Source organism: Lepus europaeus, chromosome 11, assembly GCF_033115175.1.
Source record: "Lepus europaeus isolate LE1 chromosome 11, mLepTim1.pri, whole genome shotgun sequence".
In the NCBI taxonomy this organism is placed as follows: Eukaryota; Metazoa; Chordata; class Mammalia; order Lagomorpha; family Leporidae; genus Lepus; species Lepus europaeus.
Window position 1 is genome coordinate 25158592 of NC_084837.1, and position 22585 is coordinate 25181176.

The 22585-nt window shown below is 48.0% G+C and overlaps 1 protein-coding gene across 1 annotated transcript in view; it reads left to right on the forward strand.

Annotated features, from left to right (window-relative positions):
• Positions 1 to 22585, forward strand: part of NIN (ninein) — a 111923-nt gene that overhangs the window by 66092 nt on the left and 23246 nt on the right. Inside the window, exons 12-22 of the mRNA XM_062205146.1 lie at positions 465 to 575; positions 927 to 1016; positions 5251 to 5389; positions 7254 to 7375; positions 9140 to 9618; positions 10512 to 12605; positions 13717 to 13842; positions 13955 to 14024; positions 17356 to 17571; positions 19308 to 19421; positions 21967 to 22089. Coding sequence (XP_062061130.1) covers positions 465 to 575; positions 927 to 1016; positions 5251 to 5389; positions 7254 to 7375; positions 9140 to 9618; positions 10512 to 12605; positions 13717 to 13842; positions 13955 to 14024; positions 17356 to 17571; positions 19308 to 19421; positions 21967 to 22089 — 3684 coding nt within the window. The remainder of the gene's footprint in view (positions 1 to 464; positions 576 to 926; positions 1017 to 5250; positions 5390 to 7253; positions 7376 to 9139; positions 9619 to 10511; positions 12606 to 13716; positions 13843 to 13954; positions 14025 to 17355; positions 17572 to 19307; positions 19422 to 21966; positions 22090 to 22585) is intronic.

Consider the following 22585-nt stretch of genomic DNA (forward strand, 5'->3'; position numbering starts at 1 on the left):
ATAGCTTAGGGCCAGGAACTCAATCCAAGTCTCCTCCATGGCTGGCAGGGACCCAACCACCTCCGGCATTGTCCACTGCCTCCTAGGGTCTGCATTAACAGGGAGCTGGAGCCAGGAGCAGAGCTGAGCCTGAACCCTCTTGCTCTGATAGGAGACGCGAGTGTCTCACAGCATCTCTACTGCCAGGCTCAAAGCCTGCCCCCCAGCGGTCATGGGGGGCAGCACAGTTCTATAGGATCAGCAAAACAAAAACAAAAAACTCTTGGTTCTGACTCTGGGTTAGGAGATAGATGGCGAGTCTTTCACATCTACTTTTGTCTCCTCTAGTCTACTGTAACTGAATTTCAACACAGAGGCAGGCATTGTCTTAAGCCAGAGCACTGATTTGAGCTTCACCTATGATGGGACTGCAGTTGGCTTATTTCTAACTCCGTGCCACATCCCATTTCCCCAAACCTCTTCAGGAAAACAGCCGTCTGGAAAAAGAGCTGCTGGAAAATGCAGAGAAGTTGGCGGAGTACGAGCATCTGACCAACAAACTCCAGCGAAATTTGGAAAATGTGTTGGCCGAAAAGGTAAATCCGTTGAAATCTGCTTTCCCGATAGCACAAGAGCAGAAAGCAACGCCCAGAACATCTTTGTTAGGAACGTATGTGGGTGGTTAAAGGGAGCTATGACTTCGGCAGGGGTGTCATTTAACACCTTGGTGATGGCGGAGCCACGGCCGGGCACTGTGATCTCTGCCTTGGTTGGGCTCATCCCTCTAGAATGTTCTCTCCAGCATCCAGCTGGTGGTGTCTCTCCCAGCCACCACATTCCTTTCATACTCGAGAGACGGGTTGGCTGCCAGAAGCTGGGGCCTTGGGTGTGTTCGGTCACAGAAGGGCACTGGAGAAAATGACAGCTTTGACCTTTGCCCCTTCCAGTTCGGGGACCTCGACCCCAGCAGTGCCGAGTTCTTCCTGCAAGAAGAGAGGCTGACCCAGATGAAGAATGAGTATGAGCAGCAATGCAGGGTAAGTGGTCGGGGGGGAGTGAGTGCATGGCGGGTGCCGGGTTCCAGTCCCTGCCTCGCTGTTTCCTAGCGGTGTAACCATGCACGGGGCAGTCTGGGTGGGTGGGGGGGCTTCAAGTCCACATCTGGAGGATGGCAGAAACACGAATGCCTACCACGTGGCATTGGGGTGAAGATTTCTTGAGTGGATATGTGCATGGTGTGCTTAGAAGCCAACCAGGCAAGTAACAAGCACGCACAGAAACGTTGGCTGCTGCTATTACCACCCAGCACCTCGAACTCACTGCGTGCCAGTCTCCTACAGCTAGGATTGAAAATTGCTGGTGCTCAGAGGAAAACACGGTTTTATTCCTAGTGGGGCATATGTGTTCATGTTGATGTGCTTGTTCCAGAATTAGCCTTTCCCGACTAACCACTGCAGAACTAGTCAGATGGGGTTTAGTTTTTCTGTGTCTTTTTTTTCCTTGAGATTTATTTATTTCCTTATTTGAAAGACAGTGTTACATTCAGAGAGGGGGAGACCAAGACATCTTCCATCTGCTGAGTCACTCCTCAAATGGCCGCCATGGCCAGGGCTGGGCCAGGCTGAAGCCAAGAGCCTGGGACTCCATCCAGGTGTCCCACATGGGTGGCAAGAGCCCATGTACTTGGGCTACCTCCTGCTGCTTTCCCAGGCACATTAGCAGGGAGCTGGCTCGGAAGTGGAGCAGCCCACGTCCATATGGGATGACAGCATCACAGTCGGCAGGCGGCAGCTTAAATTGCTTCACACGCTGCACCACAGTACTGGCCCCTGTGGACTCTTTTTTTCTTCTTCTGAATATATTCCTTTATTTACAAAATGCAAAAGATGTAGAAACTACTCATGTCTTTAGTCAGCCATCTGCAGTTCCTACCAGGATAGACATAAACATTCTCATAATTTTTTTTTTTAATTTATTTGACAGAGTTATAGACAGTGAGAGAGACAGAGAAAGGTCTTCCTTCCGTTGGTTCACCCCCCTAAACGGCCGCCACGGCCGGCGCTGCACCGATCCGAAGCCAGGAGCCAGGTGCTTCTCCTGGTCTCCCATACGGGTGCAGGGCCCAAGGACTTGGGCCATCCTCCACGGCCCTCCCGGGCCACAGCAGAGAGCTGGACTGGAAGAGGAGCCACTGGGATTAGAACCGGACGTCCATATGGGATGCTGGTGCCGCAGGCGGAGGATTAACCTAGTGAGCCACAGCACCAGCCCCAACAGGAATCTTTGAAACAGCTTTTTTTTAAAAAAATTTATTTTATAGAAAGCTTTTATTTAGTAAATATGAATTTCATAAGTACAACTTTTGGATTATAGCAGTTCTTCCCCCCATACCCGCCTTCCCACCACCTACTCCCTCTCCCATCCCATTCTTCATTATGATTCATTCTTAATGCTCTTTATGTACAGATGATCAACTCTATACTAAGTAAAGATTTCAACAGTTTGCACCCACACAGATACCCAACCTATAAAGTACTGTTTGAAGACTAGTTTTACCATTAATTCTCATAGTACAACTCATTAAGGACAGAGGTTCTACATGGGGAGCAAGTGCACAGTGACTCCTGTTGTTGATTGAACAATTGATGCTCTTATTTATTTATTTTTTGAAGATTTTTTTTTTTTTGACAGGCAGAGTGGACAGTGAGAGAGAGAGACAGAGAGAAAGGTCTTCCTTTTGCCGTTGGTTCACCCTCCAATGGCCGCCGTGGCCGGCACGCTGCAGCCAGCGCACCGTGCTGATCCAATGGCAGGAGCCAGGTGCTTCTCCTGGTCTCCCATGGGGTGCAGGGCCCAAGGACTTGGGCCATCCTCCGCTGCACTCCCTGGCCACAGCAGAGAGCTGGCCTGGAAGAGGGGCAACCAGGACAGGATCGGTGCCCCGACCGGGACTAGAACCCGGTGTGCCAGCGCCGCAAGGCGGAGAATTAGCCTAGTGAGCCGCGGCGCTGGCCTGATGCTCTTATTTATGATATCAGTGATCACCTGAGGCTCTTGTCATGAGCTGCCAAGGCTATGGAAGCCTCTTGAGTCCACAAACTCCAACATTTTTTAGACCAAGCAGTAATCAAAGTGGAAGTTCTCTCCTCCCTTCAGATAAAGGTACTTCCTTCTTTGATGGCCCCTTATTTCCACTGGGATCTCACTCACAGAGATCTTTCATGTAGGTCATTTTTTTGCCACAGTGTCTTGGCTTTCCATGCCTGAAAAACTCTCATAGGCTCTTTAGCCAGATCCTAATGCCTTAAGGGCTGATTCTGAGGCCAGAGTGCTTAAAACAGCTTTTTATACCATATATTTCACCCATTTAAAGTGTACAACTCAGTGTCTTAATATATTTACAGAGTTGTATACTCATCACGCATACTCAATTTTAGAACATTTTCATCATCCCTCAAAGAAACCCCTACTCCACTCCCATGCTCTACAGCCTTATTAATCTAATTTGTCTTTATTTATTTACTTTTTGTATTTATTTAAAAGGCAGAGAGTGAGTGAGTTATTTCCCACCTGCTGGTTCACTCCCCATATGCCTGCCGTAGCCTAGACTAGGCCCAGCTGAAGCCAGGAGCCAGGAAACTCCATCCAGGTCTTCCACATGAATGGCAGGGACACCAGTATTTGGGCCGTCATCTGCTGCTCTTCATTTGCACATTAGTAGGAAGTAGAATCAGAAGAAGAGCTGGGACTTGAATCTGGCACTCCAGCATGGAATGTGGCTGTCTTAGTGGTGTTTTAACCACTGTTCCAAACACCCACCCATACTACTACACTTTCCATAGACTGGCTTGTTTTTTTTCTTTTTTTTTTTTTTTTAAAGATTTATTTATTTATTTGAAAGTCAGAGTTACACACAGAGAGGAGAGGCAGAAGGAAAGAGAGAGGTCTTCCATCCGGTGGTTCACTCCCCAATTGGCTGCAACGGCTGGAGCTGTGCCAATCCAAAGCCAGGAGTTAGGAGCTTCTTCCGGGTCTCCCACATAGGTGCAGGGGACCAAGGACTTGGGCCGTCCTCTGCTGCCTTTCCAGGCCATAGCAGAGAGCTGGATCAGAAGTGAAGCAGCCAGGTCTCAAATCGGCATCTATATGGGATGCTGGTGCTTCAGGCCAGGCGTTAACCCATTGCGCCACAGCATGGGCCCCAATTGTTCTTTTCATTTCCTATGAGTGGAACCACTTGTGGTCCTGTGCAATCAGCTTCCTTCACTGAGCAGAGTTTTCCATGGCTTACCCATGTTTGTGTCACAAATCAGTAGCTTGTTCCCTCTTAATGGCTCCATTGTACAGATATTTCACATTTTGTTTCATCAAGTAATGGACATTTGGGATGTGGGAGCTATGTTGCATATTGCTGTGAACATTGGTGTGGAAGTTTTTCATCTCTCTTGGACATATGCCTACGCATGGAATTGTAGGTATGTGTAAATTTTTGAAGAATTGGCAAAGTTTTCCAAGGTGGTTCCACCATTGTCAGTTCTGCACGTAGTCATCAACAGCTGTTACTCTGTGCCTCTTTAATTCACGTCTTCCCAGTGAAATAGTATCTCATTGTGGTTTTGATCTGTATTTCACTGACAGCTAATGATGCCAATTATCTTTTTATAGACTTAGTAATTATTGTGTATCTTTGGAAAAATCTATTCAGATCCTTTGCCTATTTTCTTTTAAGATTTATTTATTTGAAAGGCAGAGTTAGAGAGGGAGAGACAAAGAAAGAGATCTTCCGTCTACTGGTTTACTCCACAAATGTCCACAATAGCCAGGGCTGGGCCAGGCCCAAGCTAGGATCCTAGAACTCAACCCATGGGTGACAGGGGCCCAAGGACTTGGGCCATCTTCTGCTGTTTTTCCAGGCATGTTAGCAGAGAGCTGGATTGGAAGTAGAGCAGCCGGGACTCAAACTGGCACCCATATGGGATGCTGGCTTCACAGGCAATGACTTAACCCGCTGTGCCATAACACCAGCCCTTTGCCCATGTATTGAGCTCTTTGTCTTTTTAATATGAAGTTATAATAGTCTTTGAATGCTCTAGTTACAGGTCCTTTATCAGATCTACTTGTAATATTTGCAGAACATGTCTCCCATTTTCTGGGTTATCTTTCTCGATGGTGTCTTTTGAAGCACAGAAGTCTTGATGTTGAAGATGTCCAGTTTATCTATTTTTTTGTCTTTTGTTGCTGGTGCCTTGGGTGCTGGTTTGTAAACCCCAGGTTTTACAAGACCAAGTGGACGAACTGCAGTCTGAGCTGGAAGAGTATCGCGCCCAAGGCAGGGCACTCAGGGCGCCCGTGAAGAGTTCATTGGCAGAGGAACTGGATGGCAGTGGCAGTGGCACTGAGCCCGACCACGGTAAACACACTCAGAGACTGTCTTCTCAGCCTCTGTCCTTGACCTTTGTCGTTAGGACCATGGTTGCACGTCAAAGTACGAATCTTTGGCAACCTGAAAGGAGCAAAAAAAAAATGTTGGCATGACTGTGCTTGAGCTATTTCTTTTGTGGTCTGGTTGTTCATTTGTCTTTGAAGTCTTTATGAGCATATTTCCATCTGAATTTGATATGCATCAGGGAAGGAATGGAAAATTCAAACCACAGGGGTATTTGCTTTATTTATTTAAGACAAACAAAAACCTGGCTGTAAATCTGTGGTCTTCAGAGTTAGAATTCAGATCCTGGGCTGTCACTGACCCCTGCCTTCCTGCAAGAGTGCCTGACTGGTGTGAAGATGGTTCTGGAGAGCGGGCCAGCCACAGACCACATGGTCCCTGGCTGGGTTGCTTCGGCTGTCTCTCCTAAATGCCTGCATTGCCTTTGCAAGACAACACAAATAAGATAAAGAAGGGTTGGTGTGTGGGGAAGATTTGGAGTGGCCATGTTGGAAAGCCAAGTTGGTTACGAGCCCACCCACACTGACCATCAGCCCTCTCCCGCCCTTCCCATATCCTGCCTTTCGTTGGGAGCACTGAGAATGAACTTCAAGAAGGAATCATAGTCATCTCCTCTGTTGTCGGCAGCCTTTCTGAGTACTGCTGGGGACAGAGTACAGTTCTTCTCGGGCCGTCTATTCCTCCTCTCCCCTACTTCATGTATAGTACATAGGGATTGGGGAGGGGAGAGAGAGGCCTGGGGACCCCTGCTCTGATTCTTGGCTCACTGTGGGCAAGGATGGAGGTCATTGGGCTCTATGACAGGTGCCAGCAGCTTCTCTGGGCTTTTCCATAGACAAGCAAGTGTTGAGGTTGCTGCTTGTGGGTGTGTGGCACTGCACCATATGAAGGTGGCCAATACTCTATGTGTTACTTCCCAGTTGGGGACATGCCATAGCATGTGACGACAAAGCCCAGGGAAAGAATATCTCTAGTAAAAACATTCAAAACCTGAAAAAATAAAAAGTATGTCAATTCGAGCTATCCAAGAAGAATCCCTTTCTCTCATATGCCTGTGACTCCCCGCATAGAAAGGTATTTTGAGTCTCCCTATCCCAAGAGTGTAGGCATACTCTGTTTATCTGTGTGATAGCTCAGCCCCCAACCTAGGCTTTACCATTTTTCTCATGTTCATGGGCAATGCAGAGGTAAACCCAAATGGATGAATTGAGAATCATCCCTCTCCCTACAAGACTAGATTTATCCATGTTCCTAACCTATGCCCCCTCCCAGCTTTTTTTGTCTTATTTTATTTGATAATTTAAGAGGAGACTCCACCATGCTCCAGGAAGTTCATGTGATAATATCTATTTTCCTGTAATGTTGAGTGATGGGTTGGATAACTTGACCCATGACGTGAGGTCCTCAAAGCATAGCAGCCAGTTGGCTGGCCATTCATTCCCCTGTCACATTGCCCCTCTGCTAATTTGTCACTCAGTATTTCTCAGATGGCTAAGAAAGTTGGTTGATTTGACCAAGCTACTCATGGGGCAGCATTTCCATGAAGAGTTGGTCACCCTTAGCAACACTTGCCACAGCTGTCCCCACCTACTGTTCACAAAGATGGATTCTACTAAGGCTTGTTTTCACTGTCTGGACATGAAACAATCTGTTCACCTTCCTGTCTTCTTATTCGCCCTGATGCTTGAGAGGAGAATTCTCTTGGCTTTTGCTGGTTCCTAGTCGATCACATGTGTGGCAGTTCAGGCTGAGGAGTCTTCCTTAAGTAAGATAAACTGGAGGGCTCTCCTGAAGCTGCCGCAGGATCGATGGCCCCATGTGTTTGCAGGGCTGGGCTCTGAAGAATGCCGTCCGTTGAATATGAGCATTGAGGCAGAGCTGGTCATCGAACAGATGAAAGAACAACATCACAGGGACTTGTGTCGCCTAAGACTGGAGCTGGAAGATAAAGTAAGTCCCTTCCTAACGACCCACTGCCCCGATTTCTTGACACTGTGCCAAGCCTTTGCCAAGCCTTTGTGTGCAGGGCCTTCCTCATTTTTTATTTCGGGGCCCACAGCCTCTGGACAGTTCTACAGGCTAAAGACAAGGCCTTTCCCTCCTGGGAGAGAGTTTCTTCACAAGGCCTTCAGCCCTGGAAAGCAGGGAACTTGAAGCTTGAAGTCCATTGTTATTTCCAACTCATTAACAACATATCTTTTTGTTTGTTTTAATTTCAAGAGTTATAGACAGAGAGAAAAGTCTTCCTTCCGTTGGTTCACTCCCCAAGTGGCCGCTATGGCTAGTGTTGCGCCAATCCAAAGCTAGGAGCCAGGTGTTCTTCCTGGTCTCCCATGCGGGTGCAGGGCCCAAGCACTTGGGCCATCCTCCATTGCCCTCCCGGGCCACAGCAGAGAGCTGGTCTGGAAGAGGGGCAGCCGGGACTAGAAGCCGGCGCCCATATGGGATGCTGGCGCTGCAGGCGGCGGATCAACCAAGTGAGCCACAGCGCTGGCCCCAACATGTTCAAAGGCCCCTTGACATAGCATTGCCTTCTGCATTAGCTACAGGTTCTGAACACTGGCTTCCAAACCGTGCACCATGTGTCTTTACCTTCCGTTTCCAGTCTGTGACCATTCCTTAGAGTTACCTGTCTTTCAGCCACACCAGGTAGCGTACCCTTGTCCAGCAAACTCTGTCCTCTTGTGCTTATGCTATTACTGTTTCCCTCTGCCTCTTAAAGTCTCCTTACCCTCAGAGTTGACATCCAGTGCTGCCCCTTGCATGAAACTTTCTGAATTTCCCCCAGCCAAATGTGGCTGTTCTCTCCTTGGAATTGAAGTTGATATATATATATATATATATATATATATATATATATATATATATATATAATGTTAATTTATTATATATAATAAATTATATATTATTAATATAGAATTTATTTATTTCAGAGGTACAGTTATAGACAAAAACAGAGAGAGACAGAGAGCGTGATCTTCCTTCCACTGGTTCACTCCCCAAATGGCCACAACAGCCAGAACTGAGCCAATCTGAAGCCAGGAGCTTCTTCTGGGTCTCCTATGTGGGCTCATGGCCCCAAGCACTTGGGCCATTTAACAGTGCTTTCCCAGGCCATAAGCAGAGAGCTGTATCAGAAGTAGAGCAGCTGGGACAAGAACTGGTGCCCACATGGGATGCCAGCGCCATAGGCGAAGGCTTAGCCTACTACACCACAGTGCCAGCCCCAATATATTTTCTATAGCTTTTATATTTTACATTTTGCCCTGTAGTGTACTTACTGTTGTCTTATGCATGTCCAGATTGGTTTCTCCTTGATGGTGGGGACTATGCATTACCATGGTAACTGTAGTCTGTGGTGTACCTGAGAGGTAGTGAATAAGTATTTGAATTGAATTAACCACTTGGAGACCCTAAAATTGCAGTGGGGAAGGATGCATGGGAAGACAAAGGCTGTCTGGGATGACGAGTTGGCTCAGTTCTTAATAGGGTTGTTCAGAAACTAGTAACACTCAACCAAGTTAAAAACGAAAAGCAAATGATACCTAACTTCCGTGCCCTACCTAAAGTGTTTTTGAATTACATTGCCTGGAAACAAAATGGGGAAGCCGAGGCACGTCACGGGGAAAAGTGCCCTTGCAGGCGCACAGTGTCAGAGCCTCCCCAGGGCCACGCGGTGACCATCCTGGTGGTGACTTTGCTCTCTGGCTGCAGGTGCTGCGCTATGAACAGCAGCTGCAGGAAAGCAAGGCCGCCCGTGCCAAGGAGCAAGAGGCCCTGAGACGGGAGCACGAGCACGAGGCGCACGCCTTGGCGAAACAAATAAGTGACCTTGAACAGCAAGTGGCCGAACTTCAGGGGCGGGCCGAGGTGCTGACGGAGGCGCAGCAGGAGGCCACCCGCAGGCACGAGGAGGAGAAGGGCCAACTGCGAGCGCAGCTGGAGGAGCAGCGGGCGCACCTGCGGCTGGAGCAGGAGCAGGAGCTCAGGGCGAGGCTGGAGCAGGCCGAGGAGAGCTTTCGCCGGGAGAGGGAGGGGCTCTGGACTGAAGAGAAGGTGAGAGGCTTGACCCAGGGCCTGGAGCAGCTTCACCGGGAGCAGCTGAGAAGCCTGGGGGAGAAGCATGCTCTGGAGAAAGCAGAGCTAAGGAAAGAGCTCTTGGAACGGCACCAGCGGGAACTTCAGGAGGGAAGGTAAGGAAGGGAGGGGAAGCGGGGCGTCCTGAGGTTCCGGTCAGCAGAGGGGACTTGGAAGACAGCAGAAGGCCTAGCAGCCCTGGGATTGAGTAGAGGCATTGACAAGCTTTCCACCATTGTGGCGGAAGCCTCCCTTGGCGTCACTGGAACTGGTTTTTGTTTTCAGAAAGCTGAGAATTTGCTTGTGTGCAGGCTCTTGGTGCCTCCTCGGGCTCCCGCTGAGGCTACAATGACCTGAAATGTGCTTCCTTCCTAGTTCTGTCCGGTCGCTTTGTGAGGTTCCCCAGAGCTGCACATTGTGGTCAGTGGGAGTTCCTCCCCGAGTGAGGGCGCAGTACTTCAAGTTCACGTCCCTCCCGTGAGATCCCTGGCTCACCGGGGGGCTTTGGAGCCTCACACCCTGACAAACTTACTGTCCCTTTATTAAATAAGATGCAGGAGCAGAGTGAAGCTGTTACATGCACACCCGTATAGTGTGCGGAACAACCATCCCTCCGTGCCTGCTTCAATAAAATGAGGGCGTGGTCTCCATTGCCCAAGTTAGAGTTTAGGTTCCTAGGCATGTGACTCTTCAATGTGAAATACCATTTTGGTCTTTGGTTTAAAATCCGTAAACGAATGCACCCAGGAGTACGCCCAGTACTTTGGTTGCATCAATTTCCCCCTCACTCCAGAGAGAGGTAAGTTTGACATGGAACCGTGGTTGCCAGTCTCCGCGCTGAGAAGTAAGATGGCATCCCAGGACATGCGAGTCACAGAGGAGTAAGTGCAGACCGTTTTTGGAAGCATTCCTTGCTTGGCAACCCCCAGTATGCACAGGAAAAAATGTTTTTTGTTTGCCTCTGGCATTGGTGGCAGCACCAGTAATGCTGTATGTTGACCACATTTAGGGAAAAATTGGAAACAGAGTGTACTAGAAGAACGTCTGAGCTAGAAGCCCGGTTTCAGGCCGAGCGCCAGGAAGTCACGCAGAGCTGTGAAGATGCCTTGCAGAGCCTGGAGGGCCGCTACCGCCAGGAGCTGCAAGACCTCCTGGCTCAGCAGCGGGAGGAGAGGTCCCAGTGGCAGTTTGAGAAGGACGAGCTCTCGCAGGAGTGCGCAGAAGCCCGCGAGCGGCTGCAGGAGGCTGTGCAGCGGGAGAGAGCAGCTTCTCTGGCCCTGACTCAGGAGAGGGAGATGCTAGAGAAAACCTACAAGGAGCATCTGGATAGCGTGGCTGTCGAGAGAGAGCGGCTCCTCCGGGACCTGGACGAGCTCAGAAAGGTGTCCGAGCGCCAGCGCCACCGGATCCTGGAGCTGGAGAGGGATCCCTGCAGAGAAGCGAGGGGCGGCGAGCAGGTGCTGCGCCGGGCAGGGGCCGCCGAGCCGCTGGGCAGCCAGCGCCCGGAAAAGCTGGAAAGGGGGCCTGCAGGTGAGAGGCAGGACTTGATGTCCAAGCTGCTGGCTCTGGAGAGCGTGCACAGAGCGACCTGCGAGCAGGCGGATCGCGACAAGGCTGAGATGAGCGCGGAAATCTCCAAGCTCCAGAAGCAGATCGGGGACCTGCAGCAGGCGGCACCTTCTCTCTCCGGGCCGCCGGGTGGCTGCCTGGCGGAGGAAGGAAGCGGAACCACGTCCCTGCTCCAGCAGGGCCAGCAGCTGCTGGAAGAAAACGGAGATGTCCTCCTGAGCCTGCAGAGAGCCCACGAGCGAGCCGTGAAGGAAAACGTGAAGATGGCCACAGAAATTTCCAGGTTACAGCAGAGGCTGAAAACCTTAGAGCCGGGGTCAGTAGCGTCTTCTTGCTTAGATGAGGCAGCCACTGAGTTTTTTGGAGACTGTGTGGACCAAGCGGAGTCGCTGGCACCCCAAAACCAGTTGCAGCGAGGAGGCCGTGTAATCACACGGCGCCTCCCCAGTGACTCGCCAGGTGACAGGGCCCGGGACCAGGAAAGCGCCGGGACGAGCTCTGTCCAGAGGCAGGAGATCCAAGTCGGGGAGTCGGAGACGTCCCTGGAGAGTTTTTCGGAGCTGGAAAACAGTGAAGGGACCAGGACGGAATCCTGGGAGCTGAAGGCGCGCATCGGTGAGCTCCGGGAGCAGCTGGCGGTGCTGCGCGCCGATTGCGATCGCGCCTCCGAGAAGAAGCAGCACCTCCTATGCCATGTCTCGGTGCTGAGGAAGAAGCTGAGGATGCTCGAGGGGCTGCCCGAGGCTCCGCCCAGGTACAAGGCGCTGTACGAAGACGCCAGCCGCGAGAACGACTGCCTGCGGGAAGAGCTGCGCGCCGTGGAGACGCGCTACGAGGAGGCGCTGGAGAACAACCAGGCGCTCAGCGCCGAGCTGCTCCGGCTGCAGGAGGAGCTCGGCGGGGCGGGCGAGGGGGCCGACCTGAGCCCGGAGAGGAGCTACGACGAGGTGAGAGCAGAAAACGTGCTGGTCGCCAGGCTGCAGGGGCAGATGGAGACGCTGCAGGAAAGAGCCATAGGCCCGTGCGACTGCTTCTCCCGCTGGGACACCTGTGGGGACCACCTGGGAGCCGCACCTGAGGAAGAGGCCCTGGCAGAGCGCGTGCCCAAGGTCACAGGCGTCCGCCAGGGTACGGGAGACTGTGAACCAGCCAGGCAGTGCCCAGAGCCGGAGACCGCACAGCTCTTGGGAAGAGTCAGAACACATGACCTTGGCCGGGGCCCCAGAGCCAACGCTCAGGCGCGTCCAGAACAGCCGAGAGCGCAGGGTCCGGCTCCGCCAGAGGAGAGCACCGCTCGCCTGAGCCTGCAAGACGAGCGCTTGCGGCGCCAGGCCACCATAGCGGAGTTGGCCCTGGAGAAGAGGAAGCTGCAAGAGCTGACGAAAAGGTTGAGGGAGCGAGTGGCCACTCTGGTCAAGCAAAAAGACGGGCCTTGTCCGGGCGAGCAGCAGGAGGAGCAGGAGGAGCTGAAGGCCGTGATGCACGAGCTGCACGCGGCGTGCACTGAGATGCAGCACAAAGTTGAACTCCTGAGGTAACGTACGCAGCTGGGCGCCTCCCGGCGGCCGCCCGGCCTGCGCGCTGGCCCTAGAGAAACTAACCCGCTAGGCTTCCGGAAGACAGCAGCGCGGTAGATGTCCTCCCGCTTCCGTGTCCTACTAACGAGTAGAGCGGCCTCGCCTAGGAGGCCTTCCCTTGCTCTGTGTGCCGAGTAACTGCAAGTCCCCACAGCCCCCGGCAAGAGTTCGCTGCTTAACCCCCGTGTGTGTGTGTCTTTAACCCTGTTCTAGCCTCGAAATGGATAGGCACCTTTGTCTGTCTTTGCTAAACGTGAAAACACGACGTATGAGCGCGGACGCCTCTGTGTGCATTAACCCACTTGGTCGACAAGAATTCTGTCCTTTTACTAATACAGGAAAAATGTCTTGTGGCTTGCAGCTTTGCACTTCCGTCAGTCTGAGTACGCACTGAACATTGCTCTGAGAACATATAATTTGATCCAGGAGCTACCAGTTTGCAATAAATCTGCTTGAAAAGGCAAGGCAGACATGGAACTCATTTGAAGCACTGCTCATCTGAACTTTATAAAATAGGGTGGCATGAGCCTTCCCACAAATTGGGTTTTTCCAAAAGAAAAAAAAAGCCTTAGAAAATATTACATCATGTCTGAAGTATCTTAATGACAGGAAACAGTCATTTATTCTGAATGGAGTTTTTCCTCCTCACCCCTCAGCCCATTTTTAGCTCTGATGCTCAGAATGGAGAGAGATGAGGAAAGCCACAGAGTAAACCCGAGTGTGGCTGTGGGTACCTCAAAGTGACCACGGCAGAAGGTACGCCGAGTGATGTCCCTTCCGAGCAGAGAGGACTTGAGACTGAGCCAGTGAAGGTCTTTGCTCACCACCAAGTCCTTTGCTCAGCGGCTACCAGTGAGAAAAGCAGCAGCCAGAGTGGACGTTCAGTCTCGCTCTTACGTCCCACAGTGTGGCATAACTTGATTTCCAAGTACTAAGAGACTACGAACTTCAGCTTCCCTTTCTAACTGGCATGGAATCCTGGTCTTACTGGAAGTTACTAGAAAATATTTTCCAAAGATGACAGATGACTGCCTTGTTAAAACATTTTTTTTAATCTCTCTGCTTCAGATATGAATCTGAAAACCTTCAAGAGGAAAATTCTATGTTGAGAAACGAAATTACTACTTTAAGTGAAGAAGATAACATTTCTAACCTGAAGTTAGGGAAATTAAACGCATCTCAGGAAGAAATGTGGTAAGGCATGGTCTATTTAAATTTTCTTAGGACATTTTTACAAGGACTAAAAATTATTTTGTTTCAACTTTTAGAGCTTAACTCTTAAATTACATTTTTATTGTTTCTTTAGGCAAAAACTAGAAACTGTGAAACAAGAAAAAGCTGCAGTTCAGAAGATGGTTGAAAATTTAAAGAAACAAGTAAGGAAATGCTTAATATTTCCCAGTATTTCTTCATTCTGAAATTTATTTTGTTTGAAATGTAAAAATTTACAGCATGTGCTACTGGCAGAACATATACGTACATTCTTAGTTTGCAAATGGACACTCACTTAATTCCAACTCTAAAGTAGGTTCCTGTGTTTTGTGAGATGACATGTATATTATTTCTAGGTGCTAGGTGCGTAACACAAGCTTTATAATCAATGGAGATAGGAGGTAACACCCCTAAAACCACACTCACAAAATACCACCTCTACCCTTTGTGTATTTTCAATTAATGTGCCTTCATTTTGCCACCATAACTGCAAGTCAAAAGCTCAGGACAGACTTTCATGGCTACAAAATGCCAGTTACTTAGCACACCTTCTCTCAGAATTATGAGTTACTCATATTGCTGCGGCAGTCAGTAGTCAGTCTGTATAATCTTTGTAGCTGAGAAAGGGAAGGCCATTTAAGATTCATCTGAAACAATCAAAACCTAAGGACTTGCTAAGAAAAGTGTATTTCCAATACTTAAAATAGATCCAGAATATATTTTGCGCTTTCATGAAAAACAGGCAGTCAATATGAATGGTTAAGTCACAGCAGAAAAAGAAAATAACATGTAAACAGGAGAGTAGTCTCATTAGTTATTAGGGGGATGTAAATTAAATGAGTTTCCACCAACTGATAGAGCAAAAATCAAAGACTGCTACCATCTAGTATTAAAAAGTGAGTGAGGACATCAGTGTCCTCATGTATTGTGGGTAAAATTGTAAGCGATGACACGGTGGGAAAGACATTGTTGGGAGATCTGTTAAGAGAGTAACATATGAGGGTACTTCAAAAGGTGCGTGAAATGTTGATTATGGTCTGATTGACAACAGCAAAGGTAGGGAATCAACCCAGCTGTCCATCAGTGAAGATTGGATGAAGAAAACATAGTATATATACGTAAGGGAATATTACTCAGCCATAAATAGGGACAGAATCCTGACATTTGCAGCAAAATGGTTGGAACTAGTGATCATTATACTGCGTGAAATAAGCCAGACACAGAAAAAAAAACTTTGCATGTTTTCTCTCACGTGGAATTTAATATATCATATAAAAATGTGTGGATGCTATATTATTTGGTATATTTATAAATATTGTCTTCAATGAACTGTACTGCTTACATAATAATATACCCTTCCTTCTCCCACTTCATGATAATTTGCCATGAATCTTATGTTATATGATGTTAATATCCCTGCTTTCAAGAACAATAGTATGTGTGTATGAGTATAATAATATTTACAGGGGAAGAAAATAGGGCAAAATGATAAAAATTGTTAAATCTCCATGTGCTCACTGAGCTCCGTGTACTTTTCTGTATTATTTGAAATGTATTATTTGAAAATCAAAATTAAGAAGGCAAGAAAGATATTGCTCTCCCAACCAGCAGCATGATTTGTTTATGCAAATCATTAAAAATCCATAATGCCGCTTTTTTTGAAAGCTATATATGACAGTAATAGATACCTAAATCCACTTGAAGTACTGTAGTTACAAAATTCAATCTCCCATTATTCCACATGCAAGAAATCTTCTTGTTAATGATCATCCAAGTAAAATAACACAATTTTCATAGAAAATGGAATTAAAAGAGAGGTTTATTTTGGTCACAAGGTTTTGAAATCCATGCATATGAGAGGCCTTCAGAGAATCTGTGGCTGGGACGGGTGTTGAGGCTAATTGGATAAGGTGCCTGTGTCCCACATTGGAGTACCTGGGTCGGACTGCCGGCTCTGGCTCCTGACTCCAGCTTCCTACTAATGAAGCCCCAGAGAGCAGCAGTAATGGGTTCTTGGCATCCATGAGGAAGACAGGTGCTGAGTTCCTGCCTCCCTGCCTTGGCCTCAGCCCAACCCCAGCCACTGCTGGCATTTGGAGAGTGAATCATCAGATAGGAGCACTTTCTCTCCGCTCTCCTTTCTCCCCTCCCTCACTCTCTTTCAGGCTATCAAATATATACATTTTTTTTTTAAAATTAAGTTCATGGAAAATGCTTATTATGAAAAAACTCTTCGAGTCTTGCAAAAAAATTTTTGTGGGGCTGGCATTGTGACTTGGCAGCTTGAGCTGCTGCCTGTAATACAGGCATCCCATATGGACACTTGTTCCAATCCCAGCTTTTTTTTTTTTTTTTTTTTCACAAAGATCAATTTATTTGAAAGAGTTAGAGAGAAGGAGAGACAGAGAAAGAAGAAGAGAAGTCTCTTCTATCCGCTAGTCTACTCCCCAAGTGGCCACAATGGCCAGGGCTGATCAAGATCAAAGCCACGAGCCAGGTGCTTCATCCCTGTGGCAGGGGCCTAAGCAGTTGGGCCATCTGCTGCTGGTTTCCCAGTATCCGTAGCAGGGACCTGGATAAAAAGTGGAGTAGCCGGGACATAAACCAGCACCCATATATATAGGATGCCAGCATCATAGGCTGTGCTGCAGCACTGGCCCCAGCTGCTCCGCTTCCAAGCCAGCTCCCTGCTAGCACGCCCTGGGTGTTGTGGCCATTTGGGGAGTGAACCAGAGAATGGAAGATCTCTCTCTCTCTCTCTCTCTCTCTCTCTAACTCTGCCTTTCCAATAAATACATAAATCTTTTTTAAATTTTTACACCAAAAAAAAATTATCCTTTGCTCCCATTTTCCATGAACTTTGCAAAGTTTCCATATGCATACATGTATTTATCTTCTAACTCAGCAACCCTACTTCTAATAAATAGTAATCCTAAATAAAAAATGCTACCATGTTTAAACAGATTTTCTAAAAGATCGTTTTGTTTCCTTGCAATTAAAGGAAGTGATAAAACTGTAGCTCTGTCAGTGTTGTAATGGAGTGATGCATTGTGGGAAGTCTCATTATGGAGACTACCTCGTAGTCACTAAAAAATACAGCGTGTGGCAGTTTCTGTATGCACTGACTTGGAAGATAAGTTTGAGATCGTGTAAGTGAAAAAGCAGGCTGTCAAAACATGAAATGATCCTTTTTTTTTTCCTTTAAAAAGAAGTAAAGAATCTTTGTCTCTAGCTTTTGTGTCTGCATGGGGAATGACATAGAGGGATTTGCTCCTAGCTGTGCAGAATGGGTCCCTGTGGAGGGAGATTAACCTGTATCTCACTTGTTCATTCACATTTCAACTGATTAAATGGTAATAATGAGCATATTTTATTTCCTTTATTTATTTCTCTAATTTTAAAAGTTTATGAAGAGAGAGAACAATTACTCTCTAAATCTGTTTTTCAGCAGAAGCAGAGTAAAAAGTTTTTAAAACTTATCTTGATTTTAATTAGATTTCAGAGTTAAAAACCAAAAACCAACAGTTGGATTTGGAAAATACAGAACTTAGCCAAAAGAACTCTCAAAATCAGGACGAAATGCAAGAACTTAATCAACGTCTGGCAGAAATCCTATGCCAAAAGGAAAAGGAGCCAGCAGACGGTACATTCAAGGACTGGGAGCAAGAAAACTCGAATCTCAAAGAAGAACTGGAACGCTGTAAAGTGCAGGTATGGCGTCAGCTCCCGTACAGATTTTTTTGGAGGAAATCTCAAGAAATAGAAATATTTGTATTAAACTATGTGTTCACAAAGCCTTAGTAATCAAGACAGCATGGGAGTGGCAAATGAATAGACAAATTGGTAAGGGAAATAGGAAGTGTAGAATTCAACCCAAGTACAAATGGAAACTTAGTATGTAACAAAGGTGGCTCCTCAAGTCGCTGGCGCCTGGGCAACTGGGCAGACATTTGGAAATTAGATAAAGTTAGGTTCATATTTCATGCCATGTGCAAGGATAAACTCCAGTTGGATTAGGAGTATAAATATAAAAAGTGAAACTAGACAAGTACTAGAAAAAAACATGGCTGTATTTGTCTTTCACCCTGGTGAACAAACGACTATAATTATGACCCAAAAGCCAGAGGCAATAAAGGAAATAGACTATAAAAAAATCTGGCAATAAACACCATAAAAAGTGTCACAGGACAACAGACTGGGAGCAACTATTTACAACACATGGAACTAGGGAAGGGCTGGTACAGAAGTCTGCAAAATGGAGTCACAGGAGAAAATCTGCAGGCATAAAGGGGAGACACACATGAACAAGCAGTTCATTAAAAAAGGTCAAAATGGCCTTCAGGCCTGCGAAAGAATGTTGAAAAATCACTCATAATCAGATGCAAATTAAAAGCGTGCTAATAATTTCTCGCCTATGAAACCAGCAACAATTTAAAAATAGGATAGTCTATTTTATGGCAAAGCTGCGGGAAAACAGACACTTTGGTACCTGGCTGGCGGGGATGTCCGCTGATGCTGTCTCTGCCAAGGTATATTTGGCAGTGCCTAACATAATTACATAACTCCCTACAAAGGCCCAGCAGTCTGACTTCTAGGAATACCCTTAAAGGTACACCTCTAACAATACAAAAATCCCTATGCACAGGGCTGCTGATAGCAGTGTTGTTTGTAATTGCTAAATGTGCCCATACGAGGAGCAGTGGAGTAAATGTGGCAGGTACATGTACACCATGGAGGAGTTACTGTGCAGATATTAACAAGAAGAAAAAGGAGAGGTTTTGATTTATATGAACCAGTTTCTAGGACACGGTATTAAGTAAAACAAAGCACAGGGGTACTTGTTGGACAGAGCGGTTGAGATGCGCACAGTCCTGTAGCCTAATGCCTGGATGTAAGTCCTGACTCCGTGCTGGATTCCAGCTTCCTGCTAACGTGCATCTTGGGAGGCAGAAGGTCATGAGTCAAGTACTTGGGCCCCTGCCACGTATGCAGAAGACCCGGATTGAGTTTTGGGCCCCTGGCTTCAGCTGGTCCAGCCCTGGCTGTTGCAGACATTTGGGAGAGTGAACCAGCGGGTGGAAGACCTCTATCTTTCAAATGAACATTTTTAAAAATTATTTTTAAAACTCCATTGATAGATACTAAAATAAGTAAGCAGAATTTTGAGGAGAAACAGGATTTGCTTAATCTCAAAATAGCTACCCCAAGAGAAGGGTGGTAACAGTATAGTGGAAAACCGTATAAAAACTGAGAAATCATACTCGTGCCTTTTAAGTGGAAAGTCTTTTTTAAAATAGCTTTGATTGGCTCCACTGCATATGAGAACTGGTCATAAAATGTGTTGTTGATTTTTGCGCTGTTATTTCTGTCGTGTCGTCTGTTACGCGCGTAGGAAATCGCCCCCAGCCTAAGTGACAATGTACTATTGGCTTTTCTTGCCCTTTCAGTCCTCCACTTTGGTGTCTTCTCTGGAAGCCGAGCTTTCTGAAGTTAAACTGCAGACCCATATCATGGAGCAGGAGAATCTCCTTCTCAAAGAGGAACTGGAAAAAATGAAACAGGTGAGGCCACGTGCTGCCCCGTGGCGCAGTGGCTCTAGAACGATATGGAACTAATGGTCTAGGGCTGCTAGCACCCAGGTGCCCTTGGCTTTGAGTCCTGTCCACTGGCTTGTTGCTGAGTAGAGTGGAGTGTGAGTCATTTGTAAGGGCTGCGTGGACTCACCCTGCGTGTGCTGTGCTACTTAGGTGTGTCTGAGTTCTAACTAAAACTACTCCTAGACACGGATCCCGACCTTTATGATGGGAGAAACTTGCTCTGCTACTTTCTCCCAGCCAGGAGCTAAAGCATCCCATTTGTCTAAAGGAGTGTGACCTCCTGCCTCCCATGACCCACAGCCCTGTTCGCTGCGGTATGACACAGATGAGGCTGGGCTGCCTTCTCCTCCTAGCAAGTATGGACTTGATCTTGGGCAGAGAACTAAATTCTAGAGCGTTGCCAGGGAGGCAGCCTCTCTTTCAGACTAGGCTTTCCGAAGCCCGTTTCAAACAAAAGCTTAATTTTAAGTTCAGAGAGAATGTACCTTAAAAATTAGGTTCTAAGCATTGTTGTATTTTATTCTTCATTGATTCAATATAGGCAAGGATCTTTCAATTGGAACAGTCCTAACTTGTGGAGAATTCAGTTCTGTTGTATTGAGGCATTTAGATTAGATTAGATTAAGATGATGATACCCTTGGATTTAAAATCCTCCTCCTGTGTCTGTTCAGCCTATAAGCACAGAGGTCTCCTTCCCTGAACACACACACACTGGATCTGCGCCGGATCTGTAGCACCTACTGCCCTGTTTGTGTCCTTCTCTAATGAACACTGGGAAGTCTGGCTCTCCTACTGGGATTCTCAGACTCACGGGCTGTTTTGTTTCATAATACCCAGTGTTACCCAGCTTCCTAGCAAGCGCCTTGTGAGAACCTTTGCAAGTCAAATACTTCAGGTGTATGTGTTGTGCCATCAGTGGAGAAGCTGTTAGTTCTGTATAAACTTGTCCGAAGTCACAACCCCCAGAGCCTTTCTCTGGTGTCTTAACAAGATTCCCAGGATCTTGTTGGCAAATTCATCCCAAGTAACCCAGGCATCTGGGTTTTTTCCCCTTTACCTTTTGAAAGTCTGTCTGCAGTTTGGGCTCTAAGATGGTAACAATCAGTCCAAATCTGTAGCCTGGGAAACGTGTGCTAAGCTAGGAGACAGAAGGAAAGGAGCAGAGTTGGGAGGAAGAACACCAGGAGGAGGGCCTTGTGCAGCTCTCTGGGATGGCGCATTTTTACAGTGGCATTGGCGCAAGGAGTGAGATGGAAAACCAGGGAGCCCCTCAGCCCCGGGGAGGGGGCTGTTACCTCAGCAGCAGAAAGCTCTGGAGCAGTTGATTCTCCTGTCACCGCTGTCCCACAGCCTAGACCACCCAGACAGCCTGTGCCACTCTCAGTGATGCCAGGATTCGTAGTGCCCAGAGCATGCTTGTGTGCATTTGTGTTGCACCAAACAGAAACACGGATGGCAGCAGCAGAAGCCACACGCCAGCGTGGAGACACCCACAGCGCTGCCTGGCTTTCGTGGGAGTCTGGGGGCTGAGCAGCCAGGTCATGGGTAAGGGAGAAGGCTCTTAGTCCAGCGCATTTCCCCGAGCCCTCGGACTTGGTCAGAGCTGGAAGCTATGCTGTTTTCGTGCCAGTGGAAACCCTCAGAGTCTATTTTGTTATGTTATTCCTAAAGCTCAGTGTAAACGAATTTCAGGTAGTAAATAGAAAAGTGGCCATAAAATCATAATAAAGATGGAAAGTGTGAAAATCAAGTGAAACGGAGGCGAGGTAGGTAGTACCGTGTAACTGTGGGGAAGGGTGAAGGGGCGAGGAAGCAGGCCGTGCCTCTCCACAAGGTGGGAGTGGCGGAGGCTCGCCCACCCCACACACTTTGCAGTCCCTGGGGACATTTTTGGCTTTTACACCTTGGGGGCTGACGTCACTGGCGTCTGGTGGGTCAAGTGAGAGATGCTGTGAAACATCCTACCGTGTACAGGGCGGCCCCCTCGGCCAAGAACAACCCAGCAGCGGTGCTGCGTAGGGACGCGTCAGCCTTGATCTTAGCAAATGGAGATAAGGGGGCCGCCGTGTCCACACCAGCAGTGCACTGCTGCCAGGGCCACTTGGGCACCTGCCACGAGGAAGGGCGCCTGGAACAAGCAGAAAATCGGATGGCTTTATCTCCAAACTGGCCGCCGTGCGCATACCCTCTAAGGGCTCATGCCAATTGTACAGGCTTGAGGATTCTCAAGAAAATATTTTTGTACTGAAAACCTGAGGAACCTAAGTGGATGACGGCGTGGCAGTATGTGACTTTACCCTGAAGGTGCGATGGAAAGCTAGAATCATTATTTCACAGCATCCCGCTGGGTGAGTCCGAGCACACGGTTCGGCAGACAGCCGAGGAGTGCAGAGCAGCCTAAGGGACCCTTTTGTCGAAGCGAATTCTAGTTTGCACCTCCTCTGAAGTGTCGACAGAGCAGCGCAGCCGTGAGAGGTGATGGGAGGGCCATGTGTTTGTCTCTTGCAGCTGCCCAGATGCCCCGATCTCTCGGACTTCCAGCAGAAACTGTCTAGTGTGCTAAGCTACAACGAGCAACTACTGGAAGAGAAAGCAGCTCTGAGTGAAGAGTTAAATAGCTGTGCAGAAAAGGTAGTGGGGGGAACGAGACGGCGCCTTCCTCCTGGCGCTAGCACATCGCGAGCGTCTGTCACGGACGGGGGCCCGAGGGTGTCCCGTGTTGGCCCGATTACTCCAGAAGCCCCTGCGGCAGCAGTCGGCTGGCCTGTGTGACCCTGCATCTCCACCCGTGATTGTGACCGGAGTCCACAGTCATTGTTTAGTAATTTTATTAAATATCAACTTGGCCCCATCCTAATATATCATGCTACTTAATACTTACCCTTAGGTAAGTATTATTGCTGTTCTTATATAGGAATATATTGGTTCTATTCTGGAATTTCATAGATTCTTGTTTTCTATTGTATTTCCCCTAGCAGATCTCCAAACACTGCTTTCCCCACCCCCAACCTGCCCTCCTGGGCATTCTGTGTTTGCCTGACAGGCTGCACTCCTGAGATCTCTCACTGCCTGCCAGGCCACCGTCTCCCAGCCTCCAAATGCAAGCAGTGAGAAGTGAAAAGTCATA